Source organism: Ambystoma mexicanum, chromosome 13 (genome assembly GCF_040938575.1).
Source record: "Ambystoma mexicanum isolate Mex_15411 chromosome 13, UKY_AmexF1_1, whole genome shotgun sequence".
NCBI lineage: Eukaryota > Metazoa > Chordata > Amphibia > Caudata > Ambystomatidae > Ambystoma > Ambystoma mexicanum.
Genome location: NC_090938.1, coordinates 263,232,332 through 263,245,230, shown reverse-complemented (window position 1 = coordinate 263,245,230; position 12,899 = coordinate 263,232,332). Strand labels below are relative to the sequence as shown.

The 12,899-nt window shown below is 47.5% G+C and overlaps 1 protein-coding gene across 1 annotated transcript; it reads right to left on the bottom strand.

Moving 5' to 3' along the window:
- Positions 1 to 723: 723 nt before the first annotated feature.
- On the bottom strand, positions 724 to 1,683 carry LOC138520315 (olfactory receptor 10A4-like). The gene has a single exon (XM_069632751.1). The coding sequence runs from the start codon at positions 1,681 to 1,683 to the stop codon at positions 724 to 726; it is 960 nt and encodes a 319-aa protein (XP_069488852.1).
- Between the last annotated feature and the right edge of the window lie 11,216 nt (positions 1,684 to 12,899).

Genomic DNA, 12,899 nt, shown 5'->3' with positions numbered 1-12,899 from the left:
GGAACCTTGATCAGACATCCCTTTATTTTGGACTATTTGCTATTGCTGTTTGGGTTTCTGCTGATTCACTTCCTCACCACTTTTAAGAGTATAGTCTGACCGTAGCCCACCTTACCACAAAAGATGGAGAATGTATATCTCTTATGAGTGCCTGTTTCACCTTTATGATTGGGATCACTCTTGTTTTGTAAAAGTTTAATGGCTGAGAAGGTGGTTTAGCAGGTACTCATCCTAGTACTCCTATTGGGCAGAAGTAATTTCGTCACACTATTGTATGGATTGATTCAACGAAATACAATTGTTCGCCTATCAAAGAAATGTGGGCTCCACGCTTTTACATTTGCACACTTTCCCAAGTTTTGTGCTTTTACCTCCAATGCTAACACACACTCCTCTGACAGCGTGGACACTTTTAATTTACCAGCTTTGAGGATAAGACATAATTTAATGAAGTCAATGCAGTAGAGCCGAGTGCTACTCCCTTTGGCCGTCTGTTATGATCTTAATGTAATGTAAATTGGGCATATTGACATATTTTAAATGTGCTTGCCTTAGATTTCAATTTATATTTTGATATTTTTTTAATGATTTTTATGACATGTGGCTATTGTTTAATGTTTGTATATTACTTTGCGGCATGTATTTTGTCTGAAAAAAGTATACAACAACTAACAGATTTCATTAATACATGTGATATCTTTACTTCATGTGCTTCTGTTATATTCACAAACAATGCCTATTTTTAAGTTTTCTAAAGGCTGTTTTTACTTCCTGATTCCTTAAACTGTAGATGAGAGGATTCACCATAGGTGTCATGACAGTATAAATCAGGCCAAGGAACTTGTCCCTCTCTGGCCAAAGGCTGGACTTTGGACGTAAGTAGGTAATTATACCTGAGCCAAAGAACAAGATAACAGAAGTCATGTGTGAGGAGCAAGTGGAGAGTGCCTTAATCCTTCCTGTTTTAGAGGGGATCCTGAGAATAGAGGAGAGGATGCGAATATAGGATGTGAGGATCAAAATCAATGGGACTATTGCAAAAAGTGTGATGCAGGTCCAGATGAACACCTGATTCCAGAATGTATCAGTACACGCCAGACCTAAAACTGATAGAAAATCACAAAAGAAATGGTTTATAATGTTGATTCCACAGTATGAGAGGCTAAATATGCATGCAATCTGTCCTACAGATTCCAGGGAAGCCCCAATTAGCGCAATGGTAGACAAATGTGCACACAGATTTCTTGTCATTATCACGTTGTATCGCAAGGGTATGCAAATGGCCACATAACGGTCATAAGCCATCAAAGCCAAAAGGATGCACTCAGTTCTTCCAAATGTGTAAAAGAAATATGATTGGACAGCACATCCTAGAAAAGAAATATGTTTGTCCCCAGAGAAAAAGATGTCCAGCAACTTCGGGAGAGAGACTGAAGAGTAAAGGATCTCCACAACAGAGAGGTTCCTGAGAAAGAGATACATAGTGGTCTGCAGAAGAGGATCTATGGTCACCAAGAGTATTATTAATGCATTCCCAATTAGTGTCATCAGGTAGATGCAGAGAAACATCACAGAAAGTGAACCTTGATGCACAGCTGACAGGTCCGAGAACCCAAGCAAAATGAAGGAACTCTCCATCTCCTTCATCTGGTTTTCATATCTTGCTGATTTTGATGTAATCATCTTATGGGAGAGAAAAAACACACATTAACTGAAATGTCTATTACGCATTACTGGCAGTGTGGCTTGAGAAACAGAAAATATCTCAACATATATTTATGTATTGTATGGTACTGTATGGTATGTTACCATCATCTGGTTGTTTTTTTAATTATAAGTCAGTAAGCAATTTAGTTTATTCAGTCAATGGTGGGTCTTGTGTACCTTCACGATACAAATCCTGGTTGATTAGTCTTTTGCTACCACCTTGTTCTGTTCTGCATCCCCCCTAGCTGCTGTTTCTGGCCTGCCCACAGCTTTCCTATCTGCTCAGCTAACATTTTCACTGGTAATTTTAAGCACTGGAATCTATCCTGATCCCTAAACACATCCCTCTGTGCTCTAGGCCGGTACTGGTTGGATTCATTTTGGTCAGGCCTACTTTGATTTCTTCCTGGAGAGTGATTCCTGTTTGTTTCTCCAGAACTCCTGGGACAGAGGAGGTGGAGAGCACGGGCTGAACATTCTCCGTCCATGGTCTACCTATGGGGAGGCCTGAACATAAAGGCGAGCTCTATAGGTTACATTTTGTCTCTCATTTGGTTGATAATGGTCTCATTGCTGATTTCCATTTTCAATAAAGCTATCTACATATCATGACCCTGTCTGATTTCCATTTATCATTGAAGCCAGATTAAACTGCACATGTTAGCATGGGTTTGAACTGCAATAAGTGTCCAGGGGGTGAAACTCATTTCTGGACTCAAGAGTGTGAGTCTTAGGCAGAATTAAATAGATGCCAATGCACAGAGCACATGCTTGAAATGTGCACTTTGCGTCAGGATTATACTTCAATGGACTGAGCTGCACTCGACATAATACTAATATACATTAACATACTAATTTAACCCAACCCCAGGTAACATGTAACTGAATCCTTAATAATATTTGGTGAAAATTAGTTCACGATGAAATAAGCTGAATGTAGATTGGGAATAAATGTGAAGATTTGTTCTAATGAAAACAGGGCATTGTGTTAGAGCATGAAGCTCAAGGAGAGACATATATTTTGCTCTCCAGCAATTAATTCGCATGCCATTTCAGTGGAATGATCTACTCAAGGGGAGGTGTTTCCCTTGAGTGACAAGGGTATTTGATAAAAAGGGTTTTGAGAGGGAGTAGCTTCATTAATCTTCGGGCACTGGGAGACGAAGTGACATGGCTGGCTAGAGATAGAATTCAGTGCTGGCAGCCTGTCTGATGCTGAAGTGGTCCTTATCTGAGTGACCCTGGGCGAGGCAGGCAGAAAGATTGGGGAATATCTCCATGCCAAACTGAATCAGAAATATTGCTAACATCACCAACAGATCTAGGTAAATATGCGGTTAAGTGAGCGGCTGCTGTTTTGAATGAGGTCAGGTAGTCAAGATTAAATAGGTCACTTATTATTAGGTGCTGTCTATTTTTAATGTGAATGTAATCCTGCGTTTATGTTTTGCAAAGTCTCACTTTGTTTTCTTTGTAAAGTGTATTCTCTTGTATTTCTCTTGCCAACTTCCACGATGCCAAGAACAGTTGACAATATTTGGCACTACTAAAGCGCTAAAAGCTATTTCATTGTGAAATTGCATTGTGAAATACAATGTGGGCAGCATACGTGTCGTTCTGTGTAAATTGCATATTTCTATTTTAAGATAAAAACAGATTCTAAAGTAACTTTTAATTTCTTTATCTTTATCCCACATTCAGTCCCTGTTGTTTGATATAGACAAAGAGACAGGTGTGCAGTAAGAGATATCTCAAAGTAAAGAAGCTGTTGTTTGTGGTTTATTTAGAGAGATTGAATAAATGTGCAGTATTTCAATTGTACGCTTTACAAATGTTGAAACTCAGCCAAAAGGGTGTATTATGGTATTATACATAAGGTACCACAAAGGGGCATGAGCCATTCATCCAGAGTGCATCAAGTCCAGTATTTTGCTTGTTGTTAGTGACCATGGTAAAAAACAATGACTAGGCAATATTCTGAAATTAGTCTCACCACTATACAAATACCCCAACAACTTACCATAATATATTACCAAGAATTATAAAATACACCAAAATACCACCATAATAAAAAATATCACAAGTAATAGATATAACCCCAAAATATATCCAACAAACTTGGTGTGTTGGTCATTGGGAATCTTTAAAACAGTCACTGGGCGTGGCCTTGCATTCTAAAGCATACCCATATTGCGCACTCATTAATGGAATTAATGTGAGGTAGTGCAGTACTGTGTGGTAATTTGACTCACACAATATTGTCACTATTTCCCAAATCCAGGCTGAGTTTTCTGAAACAGCAAACTATCTTGAGGCAAAGCTTTATGCCCATGCAGTTTGGTCCTCAGAAAATGCGACAATATGGAAAGACAGAATTACCATAGAGGTAGAACGGGACACATTTTTGATGAAGGCAGGATTGTTCAGGTGTGCCTCCTTAGTCTATTCCAAGCACGAGAACGCAAGGAGGAGAAAAACTACATCATCAGATTATGCGCAAAATTGTGCTTCCTGCTACACTGGTCCATAAAGATGCAAGGGAATGACAGTGAAGTTATTAGCAAGTTACAATGCAGTATGGACAATGAATGTGATCAGGTGCAGTGGCTAAAAGCAGAATTAAAACAGAGGGTGATAGACACGGAATTTCAAGCTACATGCAGCAATATGGCTACACAATTGGCTCAGCAAGAGAAACAATATAATGAGAGTGATCAAGAAGAAAACCCATTTAAAAGCAATTTTAGATGAAATAAGACGAGACAAAGATGTTGCTACTTCGAAAATACAAACCCTTACAGAAGTTAACAGGGAGAAAGACAGAGAATACCATTCTATGGAACGGGAGAGGCAGAACAGCTTAATGGAAAGTACAAGAACTTAAAATAGCAAGGGGGTAATTCATAGAATTCAGCGCACAAGTGGCACACGCGGCTGGCGCACAGTGTGCGTGTGCGGCAGTCTGCACCAGCCGCGTGCACCAAAATCCATTTCCGCGCACAGCGTATTCATGGATTTTAACACCCATAACCAGCCATGGCGCAGAGTGGCGCAGCGACCCTGCAGCAGTGCCAGTTTCGCCCCAACCGCTACCCGTGCGCCATGAACAGCGCACAAATCCCGTACATGACGCACAGGCCAGTGGACCAGCATACAACCCCCCAACCATGAATGCGAGTAGGGTACGTGTATTATGCGGGTGTGCAGGAAGTTTTACACGCGATATGCCCTGTGCGAGCGGGGAACGTGTATTTCGGGGGTGCGCAGGAAGTTCTACACGCGATTGGCCTTGTGTGAGCGGGGTACATGTATTTCGGGGTTGCGCGGGAAGTTTCACACGCGATTGGCCCTGTGCAAGCGGGATACATGTATTACGGGGGTGCGCGGGAAGTTCCACACGCGATTGTCCTTGTGCGAGCAGGGTACATGTATTTCAGGGGTTCACAGGAAGTTCCATACCGATTGGCCTTGTGCGAGCGGGGTACGGGTATTTCGGAGTTGCGCAGGAAGTTTCACACGCAATTGGCCCTGTGCGAGCGGGGTACGGGTATTTGGGGGGGTGCACAGGAAGTTTTACACGCGATTGGCACTGTGCGAGCGGGGTACGTATATTTTGGGGGTGCGCGGGAAGTTCTACATGCAATTGGCCTTGTGCGAGTGGGGTACATGTATTTCGGGGTTGCGCGGGAAGTTTCACACGCGATTGGCTCTGTGCAAGCAGGATACATGTATTACGGTGGTGCGCAGGAAGTTTCACACGCGACTGTCCTTGTGCGAGCAGGGTATGTGTATTACGGGGGTGCGCAGGAAGTTTCACACGTGATCGTTCTTGTACGAGTGGGGTACGTGTATTACGGGGGTGCGCAGGAAGTTTCACATGCGATAGGGCCTGTGCGAGCGGGGTACGTGTATTTCGGGGGTTCACAGGAAGTTCCACACACGATTGGCCTTGTGCGAGCGGGATACGGGTATTTCAGAGTTGTGCAGGAAGTTTCACACGCGATTGGCCCTGTGCGAGCGGGGTACGGGTATTTCGGGGGTGCACAGGAAGCTTTACACGCGATTGGCCCTGTGTGCGCGGGGTACGTGTATTTTGGGGGTGTGCGGGAAGTTCTACATGCAATTGGCCTTGTGCGAGCGGGGTACGTGTATTTCGGGGTTGCGTGGGAAGTTTCACACACGATTGGCCCTGTGCGAGCGGGGTACATGTATTACGGGGAGGCACGGGAAGTTTCACATGCGATTGGCCTTGTGCGAGTGGGGTACGTGTATTACGTGGGTGCACGGGAAGTTTCACACGTGATTGATCTTGTGCGAGCGGGGTACATGTATTATGGGGGTGCGCGGGAAGTTTCACACATGATAGGGCCTATGCAAGCAGGGTACGTGTATTTCGGGGGTGCGCAGGAAGTTCCACACGCGATTGGCCTTGTGCGAGCGGGGCACGGGTATTTCGGGGGTGCGCGGGAAGTTTTACACGTGATTGGCCTTGTGCGAGCGGGGTACAGGTATTTCGGGGTTGCGCGGGAAGTTCTACATGCGATTGGCCTTGTGCGAGCGGGGTACGTGTATTTCGGGGGTGCCCCAACGAATTGCCAGTGTGTATCCTCCCAGGTGTGACCTCTTCCCCCTCCCCAGGGCCTGCAGGCAGATCACAACACAGGGGAACACACTGCACCCCTGGCCATGCCCCACGGGCAGCCCATCCACCCTGTCGAAGCCCCCCAGCCAGCCCACATGTCACCACGCACAAGTGAGCACTGACACATGTCCCCCAGCACCCCCACCCACCCAGCATTGAGGGTCAGGCCCCTACTCATGTCCCCCAGCACACCCACCCACCCAGCATTGAGGGTCAGGTCCGACTCATGTCCCCAGCACCCCCATCCACCCAGCATTGCCGGGCACCTGCCAGCAGGGCCCGACTCATGTCCCCCAACACCCCCACCCACCCAGCATTGAGGGTCAGGCCCCAACTCATGTCGCCCAGCACCCCCACCCACCCAGCATTGAGGGTCAGGCCCCGACTTATGTCCCCCAGCACCCCCATCCACCCAGCATTGCCGGGCACCTGCCAGCAGGCCCCGACTCATGTCCCCCAGCACCCCCATCCACCCAGCATTGCCGGGCACCTGCCAGCAGGCCCCGACTCATGTCCCCCAGCACTCCCATCCACCCAGCATTGCCGGGCACCTGCCAGCAGGCCCCAACTCATGTCCCCCAGCACCCCCCAACAACCCAGCATTGAGGGTCAGGCCCCGACTCATGTCCCCCAGCACCCCCACCCACCCAGCATTGAGGGTCAGGCCCGACTCATGTCCCCCAGCACCCCTACCCACCCAGCATTGACAGGCACCTGCCAGCAGGCCCCGACTCAGGTCCCCACCCAACATGTAATAAATATGCACATTCATGGGCATCATGTCCAACAAAATCCCACTGCATGCCACCCCAGTCTTCAGACACAACCAAGTTCCCCATCCACCCCACACTGAAAGGCTTATTACTTGTCACTAACCAAAAGTCAAATATGCACATCAACACATGTCCGTCACACACACACACACTGGGTGCGAGTGATTGTCTAAACCCACATTGTGACATGCAGTAAACCAAAGAGCAAATACCACACATGGAAGTAAGAAATCAAAATGTATTGTGCACAAAAATATCAAAAAAGTTTCAAAGCATGTAAAGAATCAGAAACAAGAAAAAAAGGCATGTCCTAAAAAAAATAATAATAATAATGATGACACAATCCAAATGAATCCAAAACAAAGTTTATCAAAAATCCTTGTCCAACAAAGTAAATCCAAAGGAAATCAAAATTCAAAAATCCATTGATCCATGGTGAGGGTAAAATATGTTTTTTAAAAAATCCACTGTCCAACTATGTACAATTATTGCAACAAGGGTCCATGAGCCCAACAAATGAAATGAAACCTATATAAAAAAACCCTATCTAATTTACAACTATATACAAAAACCTGGGGCATTGTCCAAGCGTCCCAAAAGAAAAAAAAGAGAAAGGAAACCTATCACTAACTAACTATATATAATGGCGGCAGACAAGTCCTGCGGCTCACTCTGTGATGTTGTGGGCCAGGGCATCATCGAACTCCATGTCTATCTCCTGGAGGTGGGCCTCTGCCCTGGCCCAGAGGTCTTGCAGGGATGCATCCATGGCCTGTTCCAACTCCTGTGAGTTGCCTAGAGGCACTCAGCCCGCCTCAACGCCCGACGCATGGAGAACTCTGCCGTGACCATGGTGATCCGCGCCTCTTCCGCCTGCCGCCGCTCCGCATCTATCCGTTGGCCCAACCGCAGCCACATGGAAGACACTACCATTCCAGGGTCCTCCTGCCCTCTGGCCGATGCCTGCCCCTCTGATGTTGATGGCCCCGAGCCATCATTGCTCCCACCTAGAGCCTGCTAATGCTGCTGTCCATGTGCCCCGTCCGATGATGCCTGCACATCCTCCACCTGCTGGTCTCTAGTTGTTGGGGTGTCCACCCATGCTGGACCGCCGACTCCCGACTGTGGCAGGGATGGGATCTCCACCAAGCTGGCTGTGTTGGTCGGGCCAGGACCACAGGGGGCCCTGGTGGAATCTGGGCCGGAAGAGGGCAGGGAGAACGACTGGCGGATAGTCTCCACAGAGGGGGAGAGGTCCGCCAGAGTGTGCGACACATGTAGGAACCCACCGACCATGGCCCCTCCCAACTGTGCCACGTTGCCACACAGCTCTTCGTGATGTGTGAGTGCTCACCCCAGGAAGCATGCACGTCACCACGAATGACACACGTGTGCAACACGACACCAATCAGGATGGAGCCCATACGGTCATTGGACTCCTCGTCCGCAGGTAGTGGAGAGGCAGATGACGTGGGCCTCCCCCCTACCTGCGGACGGGCCTGGGACGGGGCATCCCTGCTGGTGCATGGTGGTGCAGTCACAGGGTCAGGGACAGCGACATGCACAGGCCCCTCCGCGGTGACCTGTTCTGCCTCCTGACCCTGGCCCTGGACTGCACCACTCACACCAGTGGTACTACCCCCACCAGGCCCCATGACGGCTCAGTAGCGGGCTCCTCCTCCTCTGTGGAGACCACCAACCTGGATGTCTCTGCACCGTCTTCCGCCATTGCAAGCCCCTGTGGGGGCTCACCTGGTCCTTCCGCTACAGCCGTAGTGGCAGACGCGGCACCAGTCCCCTCTCTCCCGGATGATGGCAATTCCTGGGAGGGTGGCTGGGCCTTGTGTCACCGCCCAGTGGAGGCATCCCCGCCGCTTAGCTGCACAGCGCCGTCTCCGCCCTCTTCTTCACTCGATGCTGCGTAGAGGGAGACATAGAACACAAGCATCAGTGTACCGTACACTAGTCCCCTAGACAAGAAGCAATAACAAATGAGTGGCACTGTCAAACGTCACTTCCATCCTGTCCCTCCACAACACATGGGTCAATTCACGCAACACACATGCAGAAACAGGAACGGTGGATGCAATCGACATCAGCATCCATGTACAAGGGCCTCTGTTAACAAAAATGTTGCCTTACAACTCACATGCATCATGGCTCATACAGATCCCATGCACACACATCACCGGAGGGTCATGCTTCAGGGCTCCTACACCACAGACACAGTGGATACAAGGGTGATTAGACTGCATAAGTGAATCAACACATCGGCACGGACATGTTCCATGAATCCGTGGCGTTCAAAAGTCACACACACGCTTCACAGACACACACACATGTGCACCATACATGTACATGAGAGCAGGCCCCAACTCCCACCCCCCCTCCATGTACAAGAACAGAGACAGGCATGCATTAATCTGTGCATTCCGCATACAGCTCCCCATGTTGCATTGGAACACATGCACCATCCATGTGGTTCACACATTACTGGTCTCACATGCATGACCATGATGTCCCTGCACACACACATCCATACATGGCCTATGTCACACATACAGGCAAGTATCAGACTACCAGCACACTGCAACATGCCCTGTCTCACACAGCAATGCTTGACCACTTACCGCTCAACTCCAGACGGGTCTTCCGCTGAAGGATCTGGGCATGGAGTGCTGGGCTTATGCGTTCCAGGACCCTCATCTGGATGTTGCTCATGCTGACCCGGCACCCCTCTGCATCCTCTGCCTTCACGAGGAGCCGGGCCTTGTAGAGGGTCCTGGACCTGAAGTCCTCCCAGCGCTTCCGGACGTGCTTGAGGTCGCGGGTTGCCACCCACTACGTGTTGATGGCAACCACTATGTCCTCCCAGATCCTCTCCCATCCTTCCTTGTTGGCGCGTGATGTTCCGAAGAGGGCATCATAAAGCCCCAGGACATGCTCCACCAGGACACGAACTTCTTTCTCTCTGAAGCTGGAGGCCCTCTGTCTCTCTGGCAGAGGGTCGCCTGTGGTCTTGGATGGTGTTTGCCCCGACATGGCGACCCCCGAGGCAGGTGTGGGCGGGCAACTGGGTACTGGGGCTGGGCTGTGGAGCGATGGAATCCCAGTTGGGAGTCTTCAGTTCCAGCAGGGGTAGACACAGCAACTGGTCCCCTGCAGATGGCTGACGTGCAGGCACCAAATAGCAGGGCACGTGGGCAGCAGGCAGGCAGCAGCAGATGGCAGGTGGGAGCGTGCTCGGGGCTCTTGGGGGCAGGAAAATGGCCTTTTGGGCAGGAGGGTGGTCTTCCGTGTGGTTTCGCGTGGCCAGCTTGATACGGAGTGATTTGGCATGTGAAAAAAGTGCACATCAGCGTGTAATTTGAGGAAAGGCCCTTAGCGCGTAAGCACGTAAGTGACGTTATGCGCGCAGGCGTTCCCCACAACACGGGTGCATAGTGAATCAGCATGTGAGAAAACTGCACGTCACCGTGCTATTGGAGGAAAGGGCCTTAGCGCGTAAGTTCGTAAGTGACGTTGCACGTATGGGCTGGCTTTAAAAGGTATGAGTATGACGCTATTTTTTTGTGAAGAGCGAGCGGGTGATCGGTTCACACGCGATTACTTCACAACGTTTCCAGTTCGTACTCCCTGTTTCCTCAGACTGCGTTCTTTTCTTCTTTTGGCGGGGGTGTTTTCAATGCGCACACGTGCGACCTTTTCACATTCTTTTTCAAGGCAGACGGTGAGTCACGCACGTATTTTCCAACTATGGTTGCCCCTATGTGTCGCGTACCCCTTCAGATGTTATTGTAGGCTGCGTGTAACACGCGTACCCATATTTTTGTTCTTCTGGGTGCCACAGCGTAGTGCAGGTTCATTTTTCCACGCACGTGGTCTACCAGGGGTTACATGCATGTGTACATTTGTTTTTGGGGTGCCTGTGCATTGCGTGACCCGTCATCTTCCACCAGGGGTCACAGACAGCCTTGCTAGAGCACTAGGGTACGAATTCCATCTAGTAACCTACCCCTTTCACCCCAATTGTCCAGGACAATAGTTTACTGCAACTCCCATACGCACAACAACATCAATGCCATGGTTGGGAGGCCACCAAACAGTAAGGGAGGCAAAGGTGGGCGATCTCAAAGAGGGGGGCATGTTGGGCACGGTAGGGGATGTGGCCAGGATATGCAGGGTGCCCCTAGAGTCCAGTGTGTGGAGGACCAATCGGGGCCACCTGTGCCCCCCCCAATGGTTGTGGGAAATTTAGCTAACACCATCCCAGCTCAGCCCTTGTTGGACCGGCTCATTTTGTCAACTGAACCGGCACAGGATGACTCCCAGGCTGACTTCCAGGTCACCAAGTCTAAGCCACATGTGGCGGTGAAAGTTGCTGTCAACAGGCCACGTGGATCTGGGCAGCAATGTCTTTTTTTTTTATTGTTTATTGAATATAGCTGAAAAATCAACTTTTTCAATATTTAACAAGTTCATAAACATTTTCCAAATTACAAACATGACACATAATAAACAAACAGTAAGATTACTTTAACATAAAATATCTCATTGTAACAATAAAAGGAAAGAAGCTGAGATTGCAAACAGGATGAAAAAACAAACAAGAAAGAATTCCATCCGATAACTATTAGAACAATCGAACTACCACTCACTTGAAAAGGACAAAGAGTAATTCAATGCAAGATTGAGATTCCGGATGGATTATCCAATAGTTAATATACCCGGAAAGTTCTTATATTTCTGATCCCAAACAAAAGACAAAATTCATATTCAATTTGAGCACAGCCAAAAAGTTATGAATAGCAATCTGAATGCTGGTTGAGCTAGTTGAAAGCAACACAGACCATCAAGTGTCAGCAGGTATTGCACTAATATAGGACAAGTGCGACTCAGAATATTTGTTTCTCTGAACCTCTACTGCTAGACATTCAGCTATAATATGTTTAAGAGTTTCCTTAACAGCCACATTTTGACAGAAGGAACAATAATCGAAGGCAAGAGTTTTCTTCTGACCAAAATGTCACACGTAGGGAACAGATTGAAACGAAGACGTAAAATAGTTGTTCTTACTTGAGGTGAAGGAGACTGATTTAAATAAGAGGCCAAAACATTGAGTTTTTTGTGTTCATAAACTAGTGCTTGATAATCATTATAGGATAGACACTCAGTTCTTGTATTGATCTAGTCGTGTCTAAAGATTTTTTCTTTTTCTCTAATCGGATTAACAATGAGAACTTCTAAGGTCAAATCTGCTTTAGCCATGATGTTATAAATGTACGATACCCAGGTTTTAACAAATAAATGTCCAGAGGTTAACATATAAGATGATAGAATGGTATGTTGCCAGTTCGTACAAAAGTCAGCCATTTACGGAATAAGGCACATAGCCTCCAATGATACTTAGCACTCAAGGAAGTAAGGCCCAGTTTTTATCTTAACCAAGGACCAGGTACACATTGAGGGAGATGTAAAACACCTCTCCAGTATTTGGCCTCCAGTCGGTGAAGAACAGTCGAGGAAATAATATTCTTCGTCTCAAGACCATACAATAGTGTAGGTAGTACCTTTTGTTTCCAATAGGAGATAGCAGGTCTGATTGTGAATTTACCAAATTTATATAAAATAATTTTGGTTTGAGAAATGGCAGTTAGGATTTTATGATCTAATATCCTTGAGTGCGAGTCAATGGAAGGAGAGCCATTGAATAAAATCCCTAAATAGTGATACGATGGCACCACATCCACTGTCCTGTTGTCAATTTTCCAATCAAA

Excerpts from the sequence above, each read along its gene's own strand:
- LOC138520315 (XM_069632751.1), bottom strand. The coding sequence starts at position 1,683 with ATGATTACATCAAAATCAGCAAGATATGAAAACCAGATGAAGGAGATG.